Source organism: Varroa destructor, unplaced genomic scaffold (assembly GCF_002443255.2).
Source record: "Varroa destructor unplaced genomic scaffold, Vdes_3.0 BEIS01000005.1, whole genome shotgun sequence".
Taxonomy (NCBI): Eukaryota; Metazoa; Arthropoda; class Arachnida; order Mesostigmata; family Varroidae; genus Varroa; species Varroa destructor.
The window spans coordinates 6,922,133-6,942,560 of record NW_019211458.1 but is presented as its reverse complement, the minus strand read 5'-3'; the positions used below and the strand labels follow the sequence as shown (position 1 = coordinate 6,942,560).

General features: G+C 40.8%; 1 protein-coding gene across 6 annotated transcripts in view; it reads left to right on the top strand.

The window, feature by feature from the left end:
* Positions 1–927: 927 nt before the first annotated feature.
* Positions 928–20,428, top strand: part of LOC111251477 (secretin receptor-like) — a 112,434-nt gene continuing 92,933 nt past the window's right edge. For all 6 annotated transcript variants that reach the window (XR_015328793.1, XM_086990642.1, XM_086990639.1 and 3 more), the window contains exon 1: positions 928–1,599. Coding sequence is in view for 5 of the 6 variants with exons in the window: in XM_086990642.1 (XP_086846768.1) it covers positions 1,543–1,599 (57 nt within the window). In the remaining variant the exon portion in view is untranslated. The remainder of the gene's footprint in view (positions 1,600–20,428) is intronic.

Genomic DNA, 20,428 nt, shown 5'->3' with positions numbered 1-20,428 from the left:
TATAGAAAAGACGGCGCTGCGGCTACAAGACGGTTGAAATTGTTGCAAGCTTCTTTGTTCATCTAAGTCTATTAGGTTTACACAGAAGTTTGCAACTGGGTCACCACATGTAGTCTCTGAATCCAGTATCAATCTAGAAGTGTTATGATGGCGATGAAAAGGAGCGGTGTGTTTACCTTAACGTCGGAATAAATGACTTCAGGGGAGGCAAGGCATCATGACAGTTCGAGGCCACACACGATGAACATCAACGAAGCTGCTTTCATGGATGAGAGGTTTTGTTGCACCCCTTATATTTTAAGCGTTTCTACCCCATCTATTTACCGGCAAATCAAATTAAGAACTACACATTTGAGAGTGAAGGCTAAAGAAAGATTTAATTTAAAGTGTGTTAACTAAACGATCAAAATTCTTTAATTATATGACACGCGGCATTAGTGGTAATTCCGCAAAAATTTTATCGTTTTATTTTGTTTCGGTTACCTTTACCAATAAAAGATTTAAACAAAAAAAAGGGTTATCCATATGTGCAGTAATAAACTTTTAACTGCTGCAGAGTTGCTGTAGAAAATAGGTTCTTTTATAGGGCTTTATCAATGAGTAGCTCTTATTCGGTACGAGAATGCGTTTCGTCGAACGGTGACAAAATTTTTATCGGATCTTTAAGGGCTAAATTATTGTAAGTTGAGGGCAGGCAATAGCTGTCCCAACAGCTCTAAAATGAACTGGGCAAGCCGTAACAAGTGATAAGCGGCTATCGTCCTTATATAGGACGTATACTAGCAGTAGGACATATGTCCGAACAAATGCGGCGTTCCTAGTGACGTTGGTCTCCTCAGAAAGGGAAGATCAACGGCCCTTTCTCACTGTGTTGAATGTACTCTTTCTCTCGGCGCGCGGACCGAACGAGTAGGGCGCGCAACTTCTTTGACATTCGACGTTACGCGTTTTAGACTTCGTTGGCGTAGGCTAATCGCCAATAATTCAATGTTCGTGTGAGTGCCGGTACCTTTTATGACTAAACTGTTATCAATGCTAACAAATTTGGCACTAACTGAAATAAAGCCACCACGAAAAGCTCGTCGATGATAACTGTGTCCGTGTTCCGACTGGGCGGGAGCGGTGGTGCATCTGTTCCAAGCGGCAGTAGCGGCAGTGTGTCTGCAGGTTTAGAAGTGAGATATGAATTTCTTCCGCTACAACTATGATCCGTATTCGCTCTGAACAGGAGTATAGTAATTAATCAATCAATCAATCAATCAATCAACCCTTGAGCTCTAAGAAACCTGAAGCCAGACGCAATGTAATCCGCAATGTAATGCTACAGAACATCAGAGTTAACCGCCGCAGCAGGCAAAAAGTGCTCGCAGAGATGTGCTCAGAAATCAATCCGAGTCGTCATGCGTATCGACGCAGATTTGCGTTTCGTTGCTAACAGTATGGTGCCTATTATATTGGAATTAATTCTAGAGAATACTGTGTAGTTAAGTAACTTTATAACTTTTAATTCGGATTTGGTGCAGCGTATAACATCGCTTATAAATGGCGGACTTAAAGGATAGCAATTTGGAATTAGGCAATGACTCGGAAATCGCACAGGTTAGGTGAATCTTGACTATTTTAAAACAGTTCATGTAACAGTGAATAATACTTGGAACGCCGGCTGAATGAATTAAATTTAATAGCCATTAACGTATCGTTTTGAGTATCGTATCGTATGAAGCTAGAAATCAGTGTCTCTAGCGTAATAGGCAACTGCTGTAAACCTTGTTTGTCCATTCTAGGCAAGTCATCACTATACTTAACAATGTACCGAAGCAAGGTTCAACATTACGAGCTCCAGGCTTTAACGGCTAGGAATCGTGCAGTGCAAGACAAATACCGTCGCGAAATGCAGCCGTGCATTCATCTTATTTAACGGTTAATTAGTAGTATACAGCGCTCGCTATATGTCCACTTAAATATAAAGCTGTCGAGTTTCCTTCTACTAGCTTCGTTAATTTAAAGTCGGATGACTCCGACGTCTATTGCATGGCTCAGCGTCTGTTTACGGGATGGTCAGCTTAGATCTGGACGTTCCTCGCAATTCGTCTCAAAGATCGTGTCTAGATAACGAGAAATGTTTCAATCAATTCCTTTGCACATGCTGAAAATGTCATTCTTCATACGTCACGTTCGTTCAACATAATCTTGGCTTACCTCGAGTCAGAGCCCACGCTGCCTACAGACTACTTTCAAATGTTCCTTTCGTACTAATGCCTCCTTGATAAATCCGAATGAGCAAATGGCCATTGTCATGCTAAGACTTTTAGCTTAATAGTACTTCATGCATCGTAACTTCACGGGCTTCAATCCAGTTTCTACGGTGACCATATGAATTAGACGCTCATATTCTCAAATACCTGAACTAGTGCTAATCGGCTAATACGAACCATTTTACTGAAAGCCGTATAGCCTTTTCTAGACGTTTAAGCTCTATCCACGGTGTCATGAGGCCTCCTTCACTGGATACTGAGTTAACAGGACTTAATTGGCTTTACTTAGAATACTGCACCCTCTAGACCGTGAACAAGCCAGCGATTGCTTCTGGATTCTTACCAGTTGAAGATTGAAGGTCTGCTGCTTTAGATAATTAAGTATTAAACGACATCTTAGAAATGTCCTAGTTTTACTGGTCTTAGAGAACATCTGGTCCGGCTCTTACTAAGCTAAGGTCTTTGTGAATAATCAGTATCACGGTAGCGATAGCTATATGAGATTTGTCCATTAATGATCGAAGCGAAGCCGGAGAACTATTAGAATGTACTTGTAAAGGGCGTTGATTCAGCTGTACGCTGGGTGGGTCTTGCTGCACTTTTTTCCCACAGACCTAGGAAATGGTGTGCCAACCATACATGCAGCTGTTAACCCCATTTCTGCTTCCTTTTTTAGGTATACTATTTAATAGTGCTCTTTCTTTAATAATCCCGTTGTGATTTTACTGTGCAGTGAATGAAATTTTTGCATGCACTAACGAACCGTACAAATGTCCCCGGTGAAAGAACTTCGGAAGGTGCATTTCCGACGCCTAATTTACCTACCCGTTTGTCGACGTGAAATAGCTGGCTAAACAGTCTGCGATATTTTTTCTAAGATAAGAATGGCATGGTTGAGAAGGCATTTCAAAATTGGTTTGCAAAAGTTCAGTGATAGCATCCTGGAAATGGAGAATGCGTTCTGTCTTGGTCGGGCATCTGAGCTGAATAACGATTGCCCGAAGGCATCTTCGAGAGAAGAAAGCCGTCCGCCAAATAACTAGTAAATTGGGTGAGGGCATAATTTGCAAGCAAATAACGATCAACATCTCAAACCTATAGGATTTACCCAAAAACTAGGAGTCTGGGTATCCCATGAACTGAGGAAAGAGAACAAGGAAACACGGCTTTTCCTGGACCTTTAGGGCCTCGCCCGGTTCCGGGCAACCTGCATTCACAATGAAAAATTTCCAGACAAAATTATCACGAGCAATAGTCTCTGGCGTCCGTGTGTTGATATGAAACAGAAGTAGATATGATCAGCCTCGTGAGATAAGCCTAAGCCTAAATTTAAGCAAAATTTTCATTCGAAAAAGCTTATTTGCATCTGATGGTGGTGTAAAGGTAAAAGGTGTCGCAAATGCTTGGGAAGAATAGGAGGGCTCACAAGTTGCATCGACTGAACGACACTATCCGATAGAGTTCCGTATGAGAACGCTAGACTATGTATAGCAGAGGTCACTGAAGACATCTCGCAGAAGCTTGAACAGAAGAGTCTTTTGCACGCGTCTCCGTATGCTTGAGACCTTGCGTTTCAGCTTACTATATATTCTAATTACCGACTCATTAATATATTGATCGACGAATGGAAGACAACCGTGAAAAGCGACAGCGGATCTCTACTATGTTAATTTATTGCTGGAATTTAATCGGTACGCTAAGTTTATCATTAAGTGAAAAGTTAACGTTAATTGTGCTACAAACTAATTGTCAAAGACAACTGTTCTCGCAATATCTATCTTGATAATGGATGAGGGACACCTGTGCTTACGAACATCATACTGATGCTTACTTACTTATTTTTTATTAACTTCAATTCGGTTATTTTTGAGCAAGTAGCTAATAAGTTCATAATGAATAGTGTCTCATTTACCTCAGTTGACCAACTAAAAATACCAACTTAGAGGCGCATATCTCGTATTCTCAAGTTTTTTCTAGCTTTTTTTTTTTATTTTCACAAATAATTTATTTCCCGGGTAAAGTAGTGTGTGAAATGTGCCCGCTTTTTCATTCGCTAATTATGCACTGTATCTCGTAAACATAAACAAATAGTCTCGGCTAGACTAGAAAGAAATTGCGACTAAGACAGCACTTTTCCAGTTTAGTTTTGAATTGGTTTTGTAATTTTCTTGTTTTCAATAGAGGGTCACAAAGCACATATAGTCATTTTGGCCTTAAGTAGAAACTAAACGCTGTATGAACTTTTTAAGAGAAGTCTTAAGATGCCCCAAGTTTCGATTGTCTCGATGTGCTCCTTGTAAGCGATTCAAAAATAGCTCTCGTCGTGCTCTCACATAAACTGATTTCTATTTATCAGTGAACTTTTGCGTTTAACAATTCAATAGAAGTTTACTAGCTGACAAAAGGTCACGCTGTGTGGACCTGTTCCGCAGTTCGCAACTAGAAATTATCGGGCGGCATGCCAATTCACTCCTAGTGCATATCTTGACCCGTGCCTATCCTTTTTTGATCAGCGAAAGTTTGTTGGTCTCTCTTAACTTACCGCAGCTAAAAGCTCATGTCTAATTAAGTTATTAGTTCAGACGATCGTGGGGGGGGAATATTTACTGTGTAGTTAATCACTTGTGCGGTTTATGCATTTGTGTAAATCCGGTATCTAAAGCATACTAGCAATAGTCATTGTTTCTGTCAACGTCTGACTAGTTAATACCGTTTGAAAAATAATTTCATTCTTTAGAATTGTGCAAAGCCGCTGGCGCTTGACAATATGTCTATCTTTATCAAAGAAACGTATTGACGCCCGTCCGGGAAAAGGTCATTTTCATTGACCGCAAACCATAAAACCAAGTAACTATCATAATTTGTGTCAATAATGAAGGAAGAACGAACACAAAAACAATGAATACTTGTAATAATCGACTCCTTAATCCTCAAACACAAACTAGATATGACTTGAGGTCCTCAATGAGGATAGAAAGAGGGCGCAGTATATTCTTGAAGTATAAATCCTTGACTTTTCTACATGTGCTCACCCTTTGCGTTTTACGTTTACTATGCCAAATATTAATAAGCTAATTAAATAGAGCCGAAAAATTTATAAACTGTGAACACTGATTGACACCCTAAGGCGGCCTTTAGATGAACGCTTTTACATACAGCATATATTGTAGATGCGTAAGACCAACTTCGGTCTGCGACGAGAAACCACATTGCGAAAACGCGATTTCTTCTGAACGCTACCTGCTGAAATTCGAAGAACATTGAATACCAATTAGTTATATGGCCAATATAACTATTTATTAATATTATGTGCAACAAACGAAAAAAATAGCCAGTAAATTCAAAACACCTGAATCTGCAGCACAATGAAGTTAGACGGAAGGTCACAAATTGCTTCGTTACTCCTTAAGGGTAATTAGTTGTAAGTGAACTATAATCTAATCTTCAATAAAAAGGATGACGTGGTACATATCGTTCATTTCGGAAAATGCAAAAGAATCGACAAGGTAACATTGTGCGTTGTATCATTTCAATAGCAGAACCTAGTGCTAGCGTTACGCGATGACGATGATTCTAACGTTCAAAGAAGAGCGAGGGAGCAAATGGTCTCATTGGGCCATAAGATCCCGAAAGTCTCGCCGGCAGATTTTGGTTGAAAAGCAGCAACTTAGAGGACTAACGGCTCAGCCGGAGCGACTGGCCCGTGTCATGTTCCAGCATACAAATGCATTCAAAGGCTCAGGAAAATGAACTCTGTTGGCCCTGGCAAGACCTTACGTACCCACACGCGAATACGTACCAAGCACAAATGCAGCTGAACGAGGGGCTGATTAAAATTAGTAGCCTTGGTACATTAAGTGTCTAGTCAGCTGTAGAGTTTTGGATGTCGTAGACAGAGCACAATTTTAAATATTTGTTGGTCTTCAAATGCTGCGACAGTTCAGAGTTCGTGTTGCCCAAAGGGCAGGATCGCTTTTCTCATTGCCGGAAACAGGACGTGTACTGTTGTGGATGTTTGTGAGATGCAGCATTTGGCCATTCATAACAAGTAAGTGCGTGTCTTGCGTTAACCAGTCTGACCGAAGCTTGAAACTCCACACAGAGTAGTGGTTATTTTAAGGCTTCCTACTCAATTTAAGGAAGCGTTGTAGAATTTTCTAAGGACTCAGGTGTGGTATTTGGTGGCATATGAGACTTCGCGAATTGCCCGGGAAGGACCAGAGTCCCATTTTGGGGCAACAAGTTCAAAAGTACTCAAGTAAATAGCTCACCACGCACTTATTCGTGGAAAACTTAATATGTATTGATTCCTGATGTGGCAGTATTTGGCATCTTTCGATGTTACTGAAACCTATACTAAGTGAATATTCGACCACTGCTTTAACTTATTGCATTTATCAAACGTATAATATAGTAATAAATAAAATATCATATTTCATTATCTGACCTATAAGATCAGACTCTATATCAGACAATAACTAGCAAATTTTCCATATTTATTAGATGGGCACATCAATCAAAGGTAGATTTCAGACTTGGCTCTCAGACACTTTCCAACAAATGCTTCAGATAGAATTAGCCGTTAGCTTGCAAAGCGAAAAAGAAAGGTCACACGTTGGTTGGGGGTCGTCCAGAATATAGGTACGACAATACAGAACGAGGAAGAAGGTGCATGAAATTCAAGGGTTGATTATATTTGGAGCTAGGCTTGTTCAATTGACGACACACTATAATTTTATAAATGAACGGCAAAATTACTGAAATGTTCTTGCGAGTTTGTCTAAAAAGCTCGAAAGTATCGGACATTGCCGTCTTAGCACTGTTTTCCATAGTGAACGTACCATGATAGCAGGCACAGTTGTTTGTATGTTTTTTTGCACTTTTTTCAAGTGTATTCAATACTACATGAACATGAAGCGATATTGTGGTAACTGTGCATTGGACAGTATCAGCTCTATGTATGACAAATAATTAAATATAAGTTAAATTCCAGAAAACTCAAATTCTGTGTTAGCTAATCCAAGCGTATCAAAATGTTTTCCCAGTGACTTTCAGACATTCTAGAGCCTTTCAAATGTATATCCTATGGAGAGTCTTCTGATTTGCCGTATAGAAACCGCATTATAAACATCACTCGGAATTCTCAACAGCCGCATGACGCGGATGGCACTCTTTGGCTAGGAAAGGAAGTTTTTAATAATAATTGGGCTGAAGCTTCACTTGGCGTGAAGAAATGGGATAATAGCTAATCCTCACTCAAATTACGAAAACGACGCGGTGTTTTCAACTATTAGGAGTTTGCTCTTCCGTTCTAAAAAGCACTGATCTCCTTCAAGTACTAAAGTCAGGAGACAAACATACTTTCTACAGGCGACCAGCATGAAGTTGCCGTATGATACGCCATTACGGTACCGCGAAAATGACGTCTCAACAAAGACTTTCGGTTTGCGAATAATACACACACCCATGCAATCAGACGGTGGTAATACAACGTGGGGTGGAATATCAGTGGGCGTTAACGCGAAAATTGGAACGCCTGTAGCCCACCTTAGACAAACTCCGCACAAGGCTATACCCGTGCTGCTGCGATAACATTAGCAAGAAAAAAAACAGACTTCAGCGTCCATCATACATATACCAAAAAAGTTCCAACGAAAATCGAATTTGTCTCAACTCGTTGCGCACCGTTTGTTTTGTCCCTCCCCAGACCTTATCGGAATTGAAAAATTGCTCTGGCGATTTAAGCTTCTTTGAAAAGCGATCAGCAAGCTCGCCGTTCATTCCCTATCACACATAGGTCTCTACCACCTGGTGGTCGTATCAAACCAGCATGGCTCCCTCGGGGTGACTCTTGGCCTTCCGCGCTGCTTGTTGCTCTATGCTACTGGATGCTCTGTATCCTATTGTTAAATCCGAGACTTTCCACTCCATATACCCTGCGTTAGATAGCTTTCAGCAAGCTGCGTACGATTTCGCTCCTGTCTGTTTATTAATGACTTGGAAACCGAACCTGTGTCACTGTTAAAGGCCGTACCTTCGGCACCCTCGAAGCTTCTAATAGAAAATATGTATATATAGAGTATCAATGTTCCGTGTACAAAGTCCGATAAATATAAGATAGTTTTGAATTTGGTGACATTTCCCTATTACTGAGACCTTGTTAGGACTTTTTGAAGCAGGGCTAATCGCGTAAAAGTATCCCAGTTATGGCCTACACCGTTAATTATAAACATGTACACGTAACGACGGTTTTTCTTCCATTGTTGTTTTTCCCCCTTGCCTGTTTATTGCTTGTTAACTTCTGTACGTATACGTGCTATATCTCTAATCTTTATTGCAGTTTCATTATTCAATGAACTGAATTTTATTTCGAGTTCGAACCCCCAAAGATGGAGGCTGGCAGTAAAAGAATATTTACTCTGTTTTTTGCGGGGGATCAAAAAGCTCCTGAAGCAGCCGTGCACTACAACGAGGACCCAATATGTGAGAAGATTGTTTGGAAAGACTTACTAGGCTCAAAAATGGGATTTTCAACCTAAAGGTTGTGTCCTGCGGGACGGTCATCCGAGGTCGATGAGGGCGTTGAGTGGTAAACAATCGTAAATTGGTGGAAAAGATACGCCGCAAGGACTTAGCTGTTGTTGTTGGGTGTATAGCAAAACCCAGAGTTAAGCCAGACACTTATCTGTAATGGACCATTATTGGCGTTTGTCGGACGTGGAAGGGTCTCGTGCACTTTCAGATGTTTAGAGAGAACAAGACGGTTAATAAAGGCATGTTTTGAATTAGTCAATTTATTGAGAAAATCTGTCCAGCAGACAAAAGCCAATAAATTAGACAAAGTAATTTTGTTTACCACCACGCCGGACAGCATACTGTAAAGATGGCCCTTGAACGGAATTCTTTTGCACCTACCGTATTATCATGGCGACGACGGATTACTGTTTTTTTTTCAACTATTGGAAATAACAAGGAAAAAAAAAAGCCTCAAAACTGACCGGTCAAATCCGGAACGATGGCGAATATTTATTAAATTAATATGACGCTAAAACTGACTGTTATGAGCTGTTAACGTGTTATACAATACTCAAGTAGAGCAGTAGGTGCTGAGAAGACCTATCAGTCTTTGGAACCCCATCATCATGGTTATCTTCTGACAACTACGACGCTTTGGTGGTCGCTTTAGCGACAATAGTTGGCGTACAATTAGCTATCAGATTCGCCACAGTAACGATCGGTTTCTCTAACTGATACCTAGAGATACGGAGTTTTGCCTTTCGTTTTATAGAATTTACTCAAAAAATTACTCAAATCTAATAGTTTCGGAAGAAGAAAACATGTCAACACTTGGAAATTATCCTCTTTCTTCATATAGGCTGTGTGGTATGTGTCATTGGCCCCGCGACGATATACTAAGACTAATGGAGCAGATAACTAATACGTTGTTGTTCTTGCACATTTTTTGAGGGCGTGATCTATGCTCCAAGTAACGTTTATTTCTGGAAAGCTGTTTGTACATAGGACCTACACTCTAGGAACCCAGATGTCCTAGCGATGCCCTCTACGTACAAATAGCTAGCTCTATTACAATAACATCAAAGCGTTAATAATGTAAAATGAGATAATGGTTGTTGCTCTCTGGAAGTCTCTAGATAGCATCGATAGCAGCACGTACTACGCATGCAAATTTAGACCTAATTAAACACTTAAACAGATGGTTATCACTGGTACTTCCATATTACGTCCTACAATAGGGACCTTTGGTTTGACAACTTTTGTTTCTAAAGCGACGTCGCTTGTCATTTATGTATAGACAAAAGCAATAACCTTTTTGTCAAGAACCTACAGCCTCACTACAACTGACCGGCAGCCATTCCATAAGGATACAATAATTTAGGTAATTCGATGGGGGATGGGGGGCGACGACCATTGGTGAGACCTGGAGCGGCTCGCAGGAAATGCACCTCCCGCATTTATATAACGAACTTTTTTGTATAAGCATTGGAGACAGCACCGTCAAATTTAACAAAATAACAAACATTGATTGACAAGCTTTATAATGGCGGTAGGAACTTTTAGAAGACTGATGCTTGAACACTACGAAGTTCGTCGCCTCGAAAAAATTGAGTACGCATGACGGATTCACATTTAAGGTATTACGTCGACGTAAGCTTTTGGCTAAATTGTAGCGTCGTTTATCGATCCATTTCATTGTATTCGTTATTAGAAGAATGGGTGTCTATGATACGAGAAAGAATAACTGATAGTGTGGGCGCCAGCTGCTTCTTACCGCATGTTGAGGCTTATAACAACGATGACAAACAGGAAACGAAGGAGAATATTTGTGAAAGATGAAGTCGCAGTCGAGCTGGAGCTATGAAAACTGCAAAAGACGAAGTATACGAGATTGTCCCCTTTCGAGGAAAATTAGTGGGCGTCTGTCTGCCCGTCCAATATGGTCACATGAAAATAAATGTGAAATTTCATTTAACCTGAAGTGTCCATAGGCACAACTTCCGCACACTAACAACAGCTTTTTGCTTTGAGGAAAGAGTAAAGATTTTGCAACACATCAAAGCCCTGTGCACAAAATCCATCTGAGCTTGAACTGGCATATTTTCAGGTGGCGTGTGCTTTCGTGCATTTTCTTCGTGGGTAAGCTAAAGGTACTTTTGCAACAAAGGCCCTTAGGGACAACGTAAAGTGCATTTACTACGGATATACATTTTGTTGCTAGACGTTGGCTGTCCTCATTGCTAATCATAGCGAGCCTTGCGATGCCCCTCTCTCGAAATGTAATAAGAACAAGTGATGCTTACAGCTCCCAGGAAAAAGCTGGGTCATCTGCCGAGCGTTCGTCTGTAATAATTTGCTAAAATCCAATACAACCTGAATGATGCTTGGTAGAACAACGAAAAACCTAGTTGAATCTTATTTTCTATCAAATTTTAAATGCCAGTTTGTCATACGAACGTAATGGTATGTTGGTGGTGCGTAGCTTAGTGTTGCACCCTAAAAAAATCGTTTACCTATTTCTAGCTTGTTTATTTTCAATCGATCGCGATGAATCGGCAATTTGTAGATAAATTTATGTATAGATAATTGTGCCTGTATTCGTCCGTTACATTTTTATTGCATTTACATTTGCAAACGGATAGCGACGGTTTTAGCTAGAACGTCGTTCTGCTCGTTTGGGGGCACAACGTCTTTAGTTGAGTGAGAGTGAGCATATCCATGCGTTCACTGATACCAGACAGAGAAACATCGGACACACAAATAGTTGATACGAGTATCTTTAACGTGACGCGATGCTTTGTTCAATTCAATTCAATTTAAAGTTGAAGATAATCTCTATAGATATATTCCCACTTGCCCTTTTCATTGCAGTACGTTACTTCTGTCTGTAGATGAAAGCATAATAACAAGATCCCTGGTTCGTCTTATTGCGGTCGTAGCTACAACCTAGGTAAAGCATCATGCACGACTCGTCTGCTCTGACTGGAATGTTTTCTGCCTTTGACTGGCTTCACCTACGTTTCTTACACTACAACCTCTTGGTCTTAAAGCTTAGCTTCACCCAAGTGCTGATGCAAAGGTCGGCTTCTTCATGAATAGTCCTGCATTCCTCAATGCTGCCGATTCATTCCAGGAGATGGAGAAATACAGAAACGAAGATAGCTTAGTTTTTTTATGATCTAGTATCGTATAACACGGGAACACAAGGGAAAAATGCCTATCCGGATCCATTTGAGGATATGCGTCGTCGACTAGTCATAATGGTAGTAAAGCAATCGCACGATGTCATCGCAATTGCGTCGTTCTCCGTTGCTTCTGAAATTTTCCGGGTTAGTGCTACGCTGATCAATGTCGCCAATTTTACATCACCGAAGCATGCTCTGTGATGGCGCGCTGGACAAATGCTCCGACTCGTGCTACCCCCAAAAACGTTACTGATCGTCAGAAAATTCCTAAAAATAATATTGTAGATAGGTTAAGCTGTTACGTGATATGATGTCTTGCGAGGATTAATTACGAGGATTACGTACGAGGATTAATGCGCAGCATAATGGCCTTAATAATAATAATAATAATGAATTCTGCTGTACTGACAGGAAAATGCTGTATACGATTCTATTTCGAAACGCAGAGCACGAACATGATGGACCGGTTGTGTCTTTTTTACAAAACGTTTTTCATTGGGACCTATAAAATTGATTTAAGATTCTTCTCAGGAGAACTGTCCCACGTTGAGGTATGACTTTTCCTCGTACTCATTAGTGCCTACGAATGAACAGATATGGCAAATAGCTGCATCTCTTAGGTTAGCACAGCCGTTCTGTGCCATCAATTTTCTCAGTGATTGTCAAGTGGTGTAGCGTCAGTATATCATGGTTAGCAAGAGAGTGCGTTGATTCCAATAACCGCTTAATTTGTTTAGATGATCATCCTTAAAGCGGTGCATGATGGACCTCATTCACATTCAGACTCGGTTCTTATTAGGTTTCTGTTAGAGTCTATGGTCCTTAAGCATGCAATGAAGACTAATAACATGATAGACCGTTAATGTTGTCTATTCGTATATTTGCACTTTAAAGAATGCTAATCACAGGGCGCTATACATTTACAATTTTTGGGTTAGACCATCCCCCTCGGATGGTTGTTGCAGTCTCCAATATTCAGATCTGATGTCGTCCCGTCCTTTAGCAACCGCGCCCTATGGCCGCCGTATCTCATCCTGTCCTATCTAAAAGATAAGTTGTCGATTACGTAAACTACAAACCTTCCACGTTTTCTTTAAAAAATATTCCCCGCGATCCTGTTGTATCCAAGGGCTGATACATAAAAAATTTCACTGTAGTTATAAGTTCAGATCACATAGATGGATTCCAATACGACCGCGTACGATTAACCTGGAAGGTCTCAAAAGGTGGTTTCTCTTGTGTTACAGCACGAGACGTGGGATTCTTTTAAATACATGGTCTATTTTTTAAGTGGTTCTAAGAGGAGCAATATGAAGTAGCGTGGATTGATTATGTCAACGTCGGCTGCTAAAATAAATATTATTAGTCTACTACCTGAAGTACTATATTTACTTTTGCCATGCTATTGGTCCGTCCCTCGCATCGGTGCCCCTTAACGCCTACTTATTTCCCCCAATAAACCTATAGTTGCTGCGCTGTACGAGAGAATTGCACGCTGTGAGGCGCTGCCCATCATTGTGCCAACATTTTCGACGCCATCTTTTGATGTTGATGCCACGAACAGCTTTTTTTTTGGCAATACGTTGCTGTACGATGTTTTCCATCTCTCGAAACTTAGGGAGGCGTCGTTCCCTCCACTTTTCATGTCGTTTCTATTGTCCATATTTTTTGTGACGGCACTGGTTATTGCAGATGGCTTTCGATATTGAGAAAACTCCTGTTTGTAACAAATATCAGAAGAACCTGTTGTCGGTGTGACACCGTAGCGCCGAATAACGCACACGGACAACTCAAGTCTTTTTTCGAAACAACGCATATATATTAAGTAGCAGCTCAACGCTGTTGCCTCAGACTTGTATTATTGCGTGACGTTTCCATCGGCTCCTCTACTATAGCCCAATGAGTTTTAGGGTTTCGCCCATGAAAGTCAGATTCCGCAGAAACGACCTCACATATCTGTCTGTTACGCGAGTGTGATACGCGTTTGCTGGGATTAAAAGCCTACCTAATGAGTTGTTGTGCATTTAGGAAGAACCCGATTACAAGGCTCGTCCCGAGCCAAAATTTGACAAAGGTGCAGGGTCGGTCTTCAAGGTGAGAGTCCCACGGTGTCAAACGAATACCTTGTTATTAATAGTGAAATCTAGTCGCCACCATTAACTCTTGACATGAGAGTAAAAAAACACTGCAATGGTAAGCTAGTTCCGTCATTTTAACTACGCCAAGTTAATCACCACATAGATCCATGTGTGTAGCCCGTTGAAATCATATTTAGCAATGTAGCTATCATCCAAGAGAGTCACATATATATTCTAGGGAGTTGTTACGCATGGAACATAATTTACGAATCTGTGACGCGATAGAATCAAATGAGAAAAGTTAGAGGCTATCCAGACTCCTATGACCCGCTTAGGATTACATGATATTATATCATTATTAATAAAAACTATCATTCTAATCAAAGGAAAAATTTAGGCGGTCTACGCCTCTCATACATTGCCTTGTAATCCACGTGCATTCATGACACTGATGTTCTTATGCGCGTTCTGTTCAAAGTACATGTTCTTTTTTTTTTTACAACTATGCCTATAGTGTCGTACCACAAATTCACAAGTATGAATAGTAACTTATGTTCGAAAAACGTTGCGTTTGCGGTAATTGATTGCGGAAATCTGATCATGTCTGCTAGTCCGTTTCCAATGGTGAGACAGATAATCTCGAATACAATGATACGCCCCTTAGAGCAGTCACTAGAGAGGCCTCCTCTAGCTTTAATTAGTCAAACAGCTTGCGTACATAACAATTCACCGACCGTGCCTGCATAACAGGAACATCATTGCCTACCAATGGTAGGTGACGCTTGAGGGCCAGCGACTTATGACAGCAGATACCGAAAGAATGCGTATATATGTGTCTTATGTTCAATGATGCAATAATAAACTCGATTAGCTTTCTGGCGGCATCAGTTCTGAGATTAGAACGATGACATGGAAGCTATATACTTAACTGCTATTTGACGCTTGCTAAAGTTCCTCAGTGCAGAGAGTCTGCAAAATGATGGGTAAGGACTAGAAGCATCGAAGAAAACATAGGACTTGAATGGGTTGAGACAGTACGAAGAGCTGGCATAGACATGGACAAAGGCTGTTACTGCGACAAAGTCCTCAATTGCTTGCTTCGCATTGGGTAATTCAGTCATTGATGCTTCTTGAGCTCATTGACTATCTTTGGAGGGTACTGTCGAAGTTGTATAGGCAGGCCAGTTTACTGCTGCGCCTTTCCAAGTGTTTCCAATTTGTCTACATGGATGGAAAGCAAAAGATCAATCTTGATGCCTAAATGTATAGTGTTCTGTTAATTGACCGGCGATTTAAATGGCAAAGTAAGTTTTTGATTGAGGCTTGCCATGTCCAGTCTCATCAACGACATATATATATACATTACGCAAAAACAAATCCAATTATTTTAATATTATGGCTTTTCACGCAGATTAAATGGCGTTCCCCTTCGAAAAACAAACTTAGGCTTTGTTTGCCAGCAGCCCTTAATTGAGGCGTAACGCACACGTCACTGCTATCAATTAGGCGTGCGGTTACAAGCAGATTTTATGCTATTCGGTTCTTATTCCGGCTATACCTGAAAAAGACATATTTAAATAAATGAGAAAAAATAATTTGTCGAATGGTTGCTAAAGCCTCCCAATCGAGCTGTCCGATACATAGTTCATGGAACTAGACTGCACGGACTTGTAAATCGTATAAACTACGAAAAAAAAAAAATCCCTATACGGCCATACCTTTTTTTAGATGATGGTTGAAAGGGGGCTAAGTGATACATGGATTGATACAGCGCTTGACTCTAGCGGCCTGGAATTAGTGCAGATAATCTCATAAACAACAAGTATGATCACCGCAAACAGGGACAAATCGACGCGTAATAAGTGCTGGACTTAAAAAAGACAACATCTATGGATCAATGAGTACATTAAGACTGATTGACGGACTAGAAAATCATTTGCACTCTAAAAGGGCATGCATATTATGCCAAGATATAATTTTGTTCTACTAATGGTTTAAGATCATTCCGTTTTGTGCTTGTTCATGGTGGCAGTTTTGTGTACACACAGGGTGAAGATACCCAGACACGTTACTACTTCGTCAAAAAAATACTTGGATTCCGCGAAAGAGCTGGCTTTTCAATTGCAACGCGGGAAACATTGCGTTGAAAGCTCTATATTAAAGAAGAATGAGTTACCAAAAGATCTATAATCAAACCAAGAAGGTTGCTTGTTACAAAAGCCATATATCTCCTTAGCACTTAAGCAGTACTCTAATATTGGTGGATACGATGTCTTCATTTACTAAATGCATATTGAAGCCTAGAGCTTCAGCGGAATTTGGTAGACTTATCAGAATCCGCTAAAGATACAATATCGGTAGATATATTGTGTTTTCTGTCGAAGAGTTCCAGGCGCTTTGATATATACATATATATAATGTATATGTAGTATCGTGTTAGTACCTATTGTTAAAGCCTTGCAGTGCAAGCATGAATGACGTTGCATTGGTAACCTCACTAAAACTGCTTACGTATGTTTTATACTGTAAATACATCGACACCGATACGACTGTTGCATGTATTCGGCTTTTTGCTAATGAAGAAGTTTTGAAGCCGGTACAGGTGTGCACAGCGCTTCGAAGGGGTCTCGTCGATTGGTGGTGTCTCAGGAGAGCCAATTTACATCACTGAGGACCGTAGTAGAATGTTGCGTACCATTGTGGCCTACGTGTGTAAATGAGTCGGTTGTCACATGAATGGCCGAAAATGTCAGCTTCATTCTACTCAACAAGCTCCTAGAAGAGGAAGGTGACGTCAAACGATAACGAAGGCACAACTGTGTGGTCCTATGCCGGCTTCAGGCACGGTGGCATGTGTTTAGTCAAAGAGAAGGCTAATGAAAACGCCAACGAAAAGGAAGGAGTCCAAGTTGGCCCCCACTGAAGTTGGGTCCGTCAACTTTCCGTGCAGCCAGGAATGACAAAATGATATTATTTTGCACCGCTGCTACTGTGTTATCGCGAGTTGCCAAATGAAGTGTCGGAGAGCCCCGTTAACCTGTTGCTAAAACAGGATGCTGCTTGCTAGGATGTCAACAGTGTCTGACACTGTCTTTGCTATCAGCCAGAAATGTCCGACAAAGGGCACTGAGGGCTATGCTGGTGTGCATATGATTAAAGGTGAAGGCCCCACAAGGTATATATGAGTTAGAAGTAGGCACCAAGTGTCTTAGATTGAGTATTGTACTTTGCTCGCCAAAAAAAAATACGAAACGCTAGTGCGCGGTCGCTTAGGCGTATCTTTTATCGCCTAATCACAATTTGTACATTTTAAGATTACCCCTTGTACGTTCCGAATAATCCCATTGACGACGATTTACATTGGTTATATTGGGAAGACGCTCATTTCAGATTCTTTATTAGAATGCAAAAGTTGAACGGATACTTTTCTTGTCGAATAATGGCGTGCGTCAATAGATCGTTAGAGACCTGTATATAGTAGTACGGTTCTTTCTACGAAAAAAAAATCTCGAGATGTACTCTGATCTACAGAGGTGTTTGTAATAAAAACAAAAGTAGCACTAATTTAGTCAACACGAATTTTTGCATTATGCAGATGGTCCTACGCAAATGATCAATCCAGTAAATAATAATCCTGTATTTCTGTAAAGGTTGTTTACTTTTGCAAAATTACATTCGTTGGGACAAGACCGAAAAGAACGTATGTCTAAATGAGGCAGGACATCATTTGGTGTCTTAATGAATCGTCACGTCTCGAAAGTATATCTTTGAGTCATAGTAGAGTTTTAAATATCGCTGCTCGGATAACACTACGATCGTCTCAGATCAGTAAAATCGCTTCCGTTTTGTTCTGAAAACCTCTGTGAGGGTTTGAAGCTGACGCCTAACATTTTCTGCCTACGTTGGACTTTGCCTAGAAGTGCATATCCGTTGAATCTTGAGCCCAGTTACTTATTTTCCATTTACCATTAGAACGGGTTTATCTGTGTTTGCAATGGTTTGTGCTCCTTCGAAATAGATGAGTTCCAAAACCTCGTTACAAGACATATTCCATAACAGGGTCCTTAGTATTCATCAAAGCCCATCGAGTACCCTAGTTGTCATATTCAATTCTGAGTGATCGTACATTATGGCCCTTTTGCGAAGTCAAAAGACTATTCATTTTCGAAGGTCTGAAGGTTAGTTGTTATAACATTTATACCTAGCTTCCAGGTTAGTAATTGTCTTCTAGTGAAGCTCGTGTTTGGGAAGATCTTTCTTGACCGTTGGCTACTAGCAAGACTTAGTCGATAGCCATCTTTTACCTTACCTATTAATAGTCAGTTAGTGAAGCCTTCCGTCAGTGTCACAATTTGGCATCCCGTATCATAATGTCCCGCGTGTTGGCCTACTGCTCGTATAATTGTCTGCCGCTATGGGAATGCACTACACAGTCCTCGAGTGTCTCTTCGGTACGAGTAGAGTAATAGCTTTATCAAAATCTTGCCGCAGGATTAACTCGGGAGAGATTGGGCTGTAATTGTTGTGTGCTTCCACCACTTATAATAACACATTGAACGGCAAGTACCTGAGATCTACTAGTAGTGCTGATTGAAATTAGCAGTTCGTATACGATGCGAACGACCATGGAAGTGCACAAACGATGTTATTCAAGCCTCCTTTCTTTACCAATTTAATCTGGGTCGTGCTGGCCTTTTCCTAGCCGAAATCGTCGCCGGTCTATTTGAATTTTTATATGGGATGCAGAGATTGAGCAAACTTTTTCGAAATTATTAGAGCGGCTTTTCGGGGCACTGAAAAACTCAGCAGAACAAAACTTTGACAACCTCGACAGAGGAATGCTGTCCCATTACGTTTAGAATTTCCATTGTTCTGTCCTCTACTCGTAGACGGCAGGATTTGATTTAGCGCCACTTTATATACAGTGTGGATTTTTGTACCTGGCTCTATTTAAAAATACCGGTCCCACATGGGGGACGTATTTTGGTGAAATTATTATTTGTCTTTTCTTTGGTCGCTAGACAACCCACTCTATTTATTCTGCAAAAGTATTACATATTGAACTGGACCATTATCGGAGCTGTCGTAATTCTGCGCAAGAGCTGTTATCACTAACGGTTCAAACTGTATCGTTATTACCCCTCTAACGCCTTAAAATTAAGGGTGCACCTTTAAATTACTCTAGTAACTTTTGCCGCTGAGGATTTCGAGCAGAAGTTGATTAGACGAGCCGCTGAAATAGACACGAAGTGAACCTTCTCACCTTGAGCCTAGAGTATAGGTCGTATTTTCGTAGCTCTTCGGTTACTCATCTTTTAAGAGACGCATGTAATTCTGCAAAAATGTGAAAACTAATAAGTCGCGCTTTGAAGCAATTTCAATTTTAGAGACCGAAAGTATAGAGACGTTTTAGAAAGGATCGAGTATAGTAAACCGAAAGGCGGAAATCCGTCGACTGGGATTTTCTGCTAGCGCTCGAGGTACACTAAAAAATTGCACGATTTTGCAAATATGACACGGCACACTATTGCAGTCATGTGGTATGCGTGTAAAAGACAAGTGCTACTGCAAATTAGCTTATCCACAAGGCAATGTGTGGATAAAAACAGTATTTGAATAGTGCTAGGATAATCTTTCTTGCATAACAGAAGTAGCTTGTCAGACGTATACTAGGTAGTACTTTCGATTACCAAAGTTGTTCATAGCTGCGCAGAGAGTTGCTGCCCTTAAGAAGGACGAATGTATTTGCCCAGATGCATTCGTGCACGCACGTGCAGATAAGTGTAAGGAGCAAGTCAATGATGAATAGCAAATCATATGATAGAAATGTATTAATGCGTCTCCATCATACTAATCCCATACAATATAGCGGTAGAGCAGTAAGTGCTGCTATAGCTGTCCATTGGCCAGCGGAATATGCGCACCCGGCGTATGTGGACGGTTCGGGCTCGTTCCTTGTTTGCGCGCGCACAAGCTACTTCGTCTCGTAATAATGCACGTAGGCAACTGATGTAACCCTGAGAATGTCGGATTCCCCGTCAGTCCTCGCCCAGTTTCAAGACGGACACAAGCAAATGAGACGAAAAAGCGTAATTATACCATCATTTATCATACATGGGAGCCGACGTATGGGAATTTTCAGAAGTCTTAACGAGCGTATCGAATTGCTTTCGTACTTGAAGGCAATTCCATAAACGAAAACTCGGCCCGAAGCTCCTGATACGCGTCAATACTGCAGTTAATTGAACAGTGCTATGCTTACCAATCAGGCCAAGACGGGAGACTACCATTGAGGCGTCTTTGCCTAAGGTTGCGGTGCCACCAGAGGTTTCTGTCATTTTGTAGGTGGAATTCCATTGTGATGGATAGGCCTGTTGCGTTGCTGTCCCAAAAA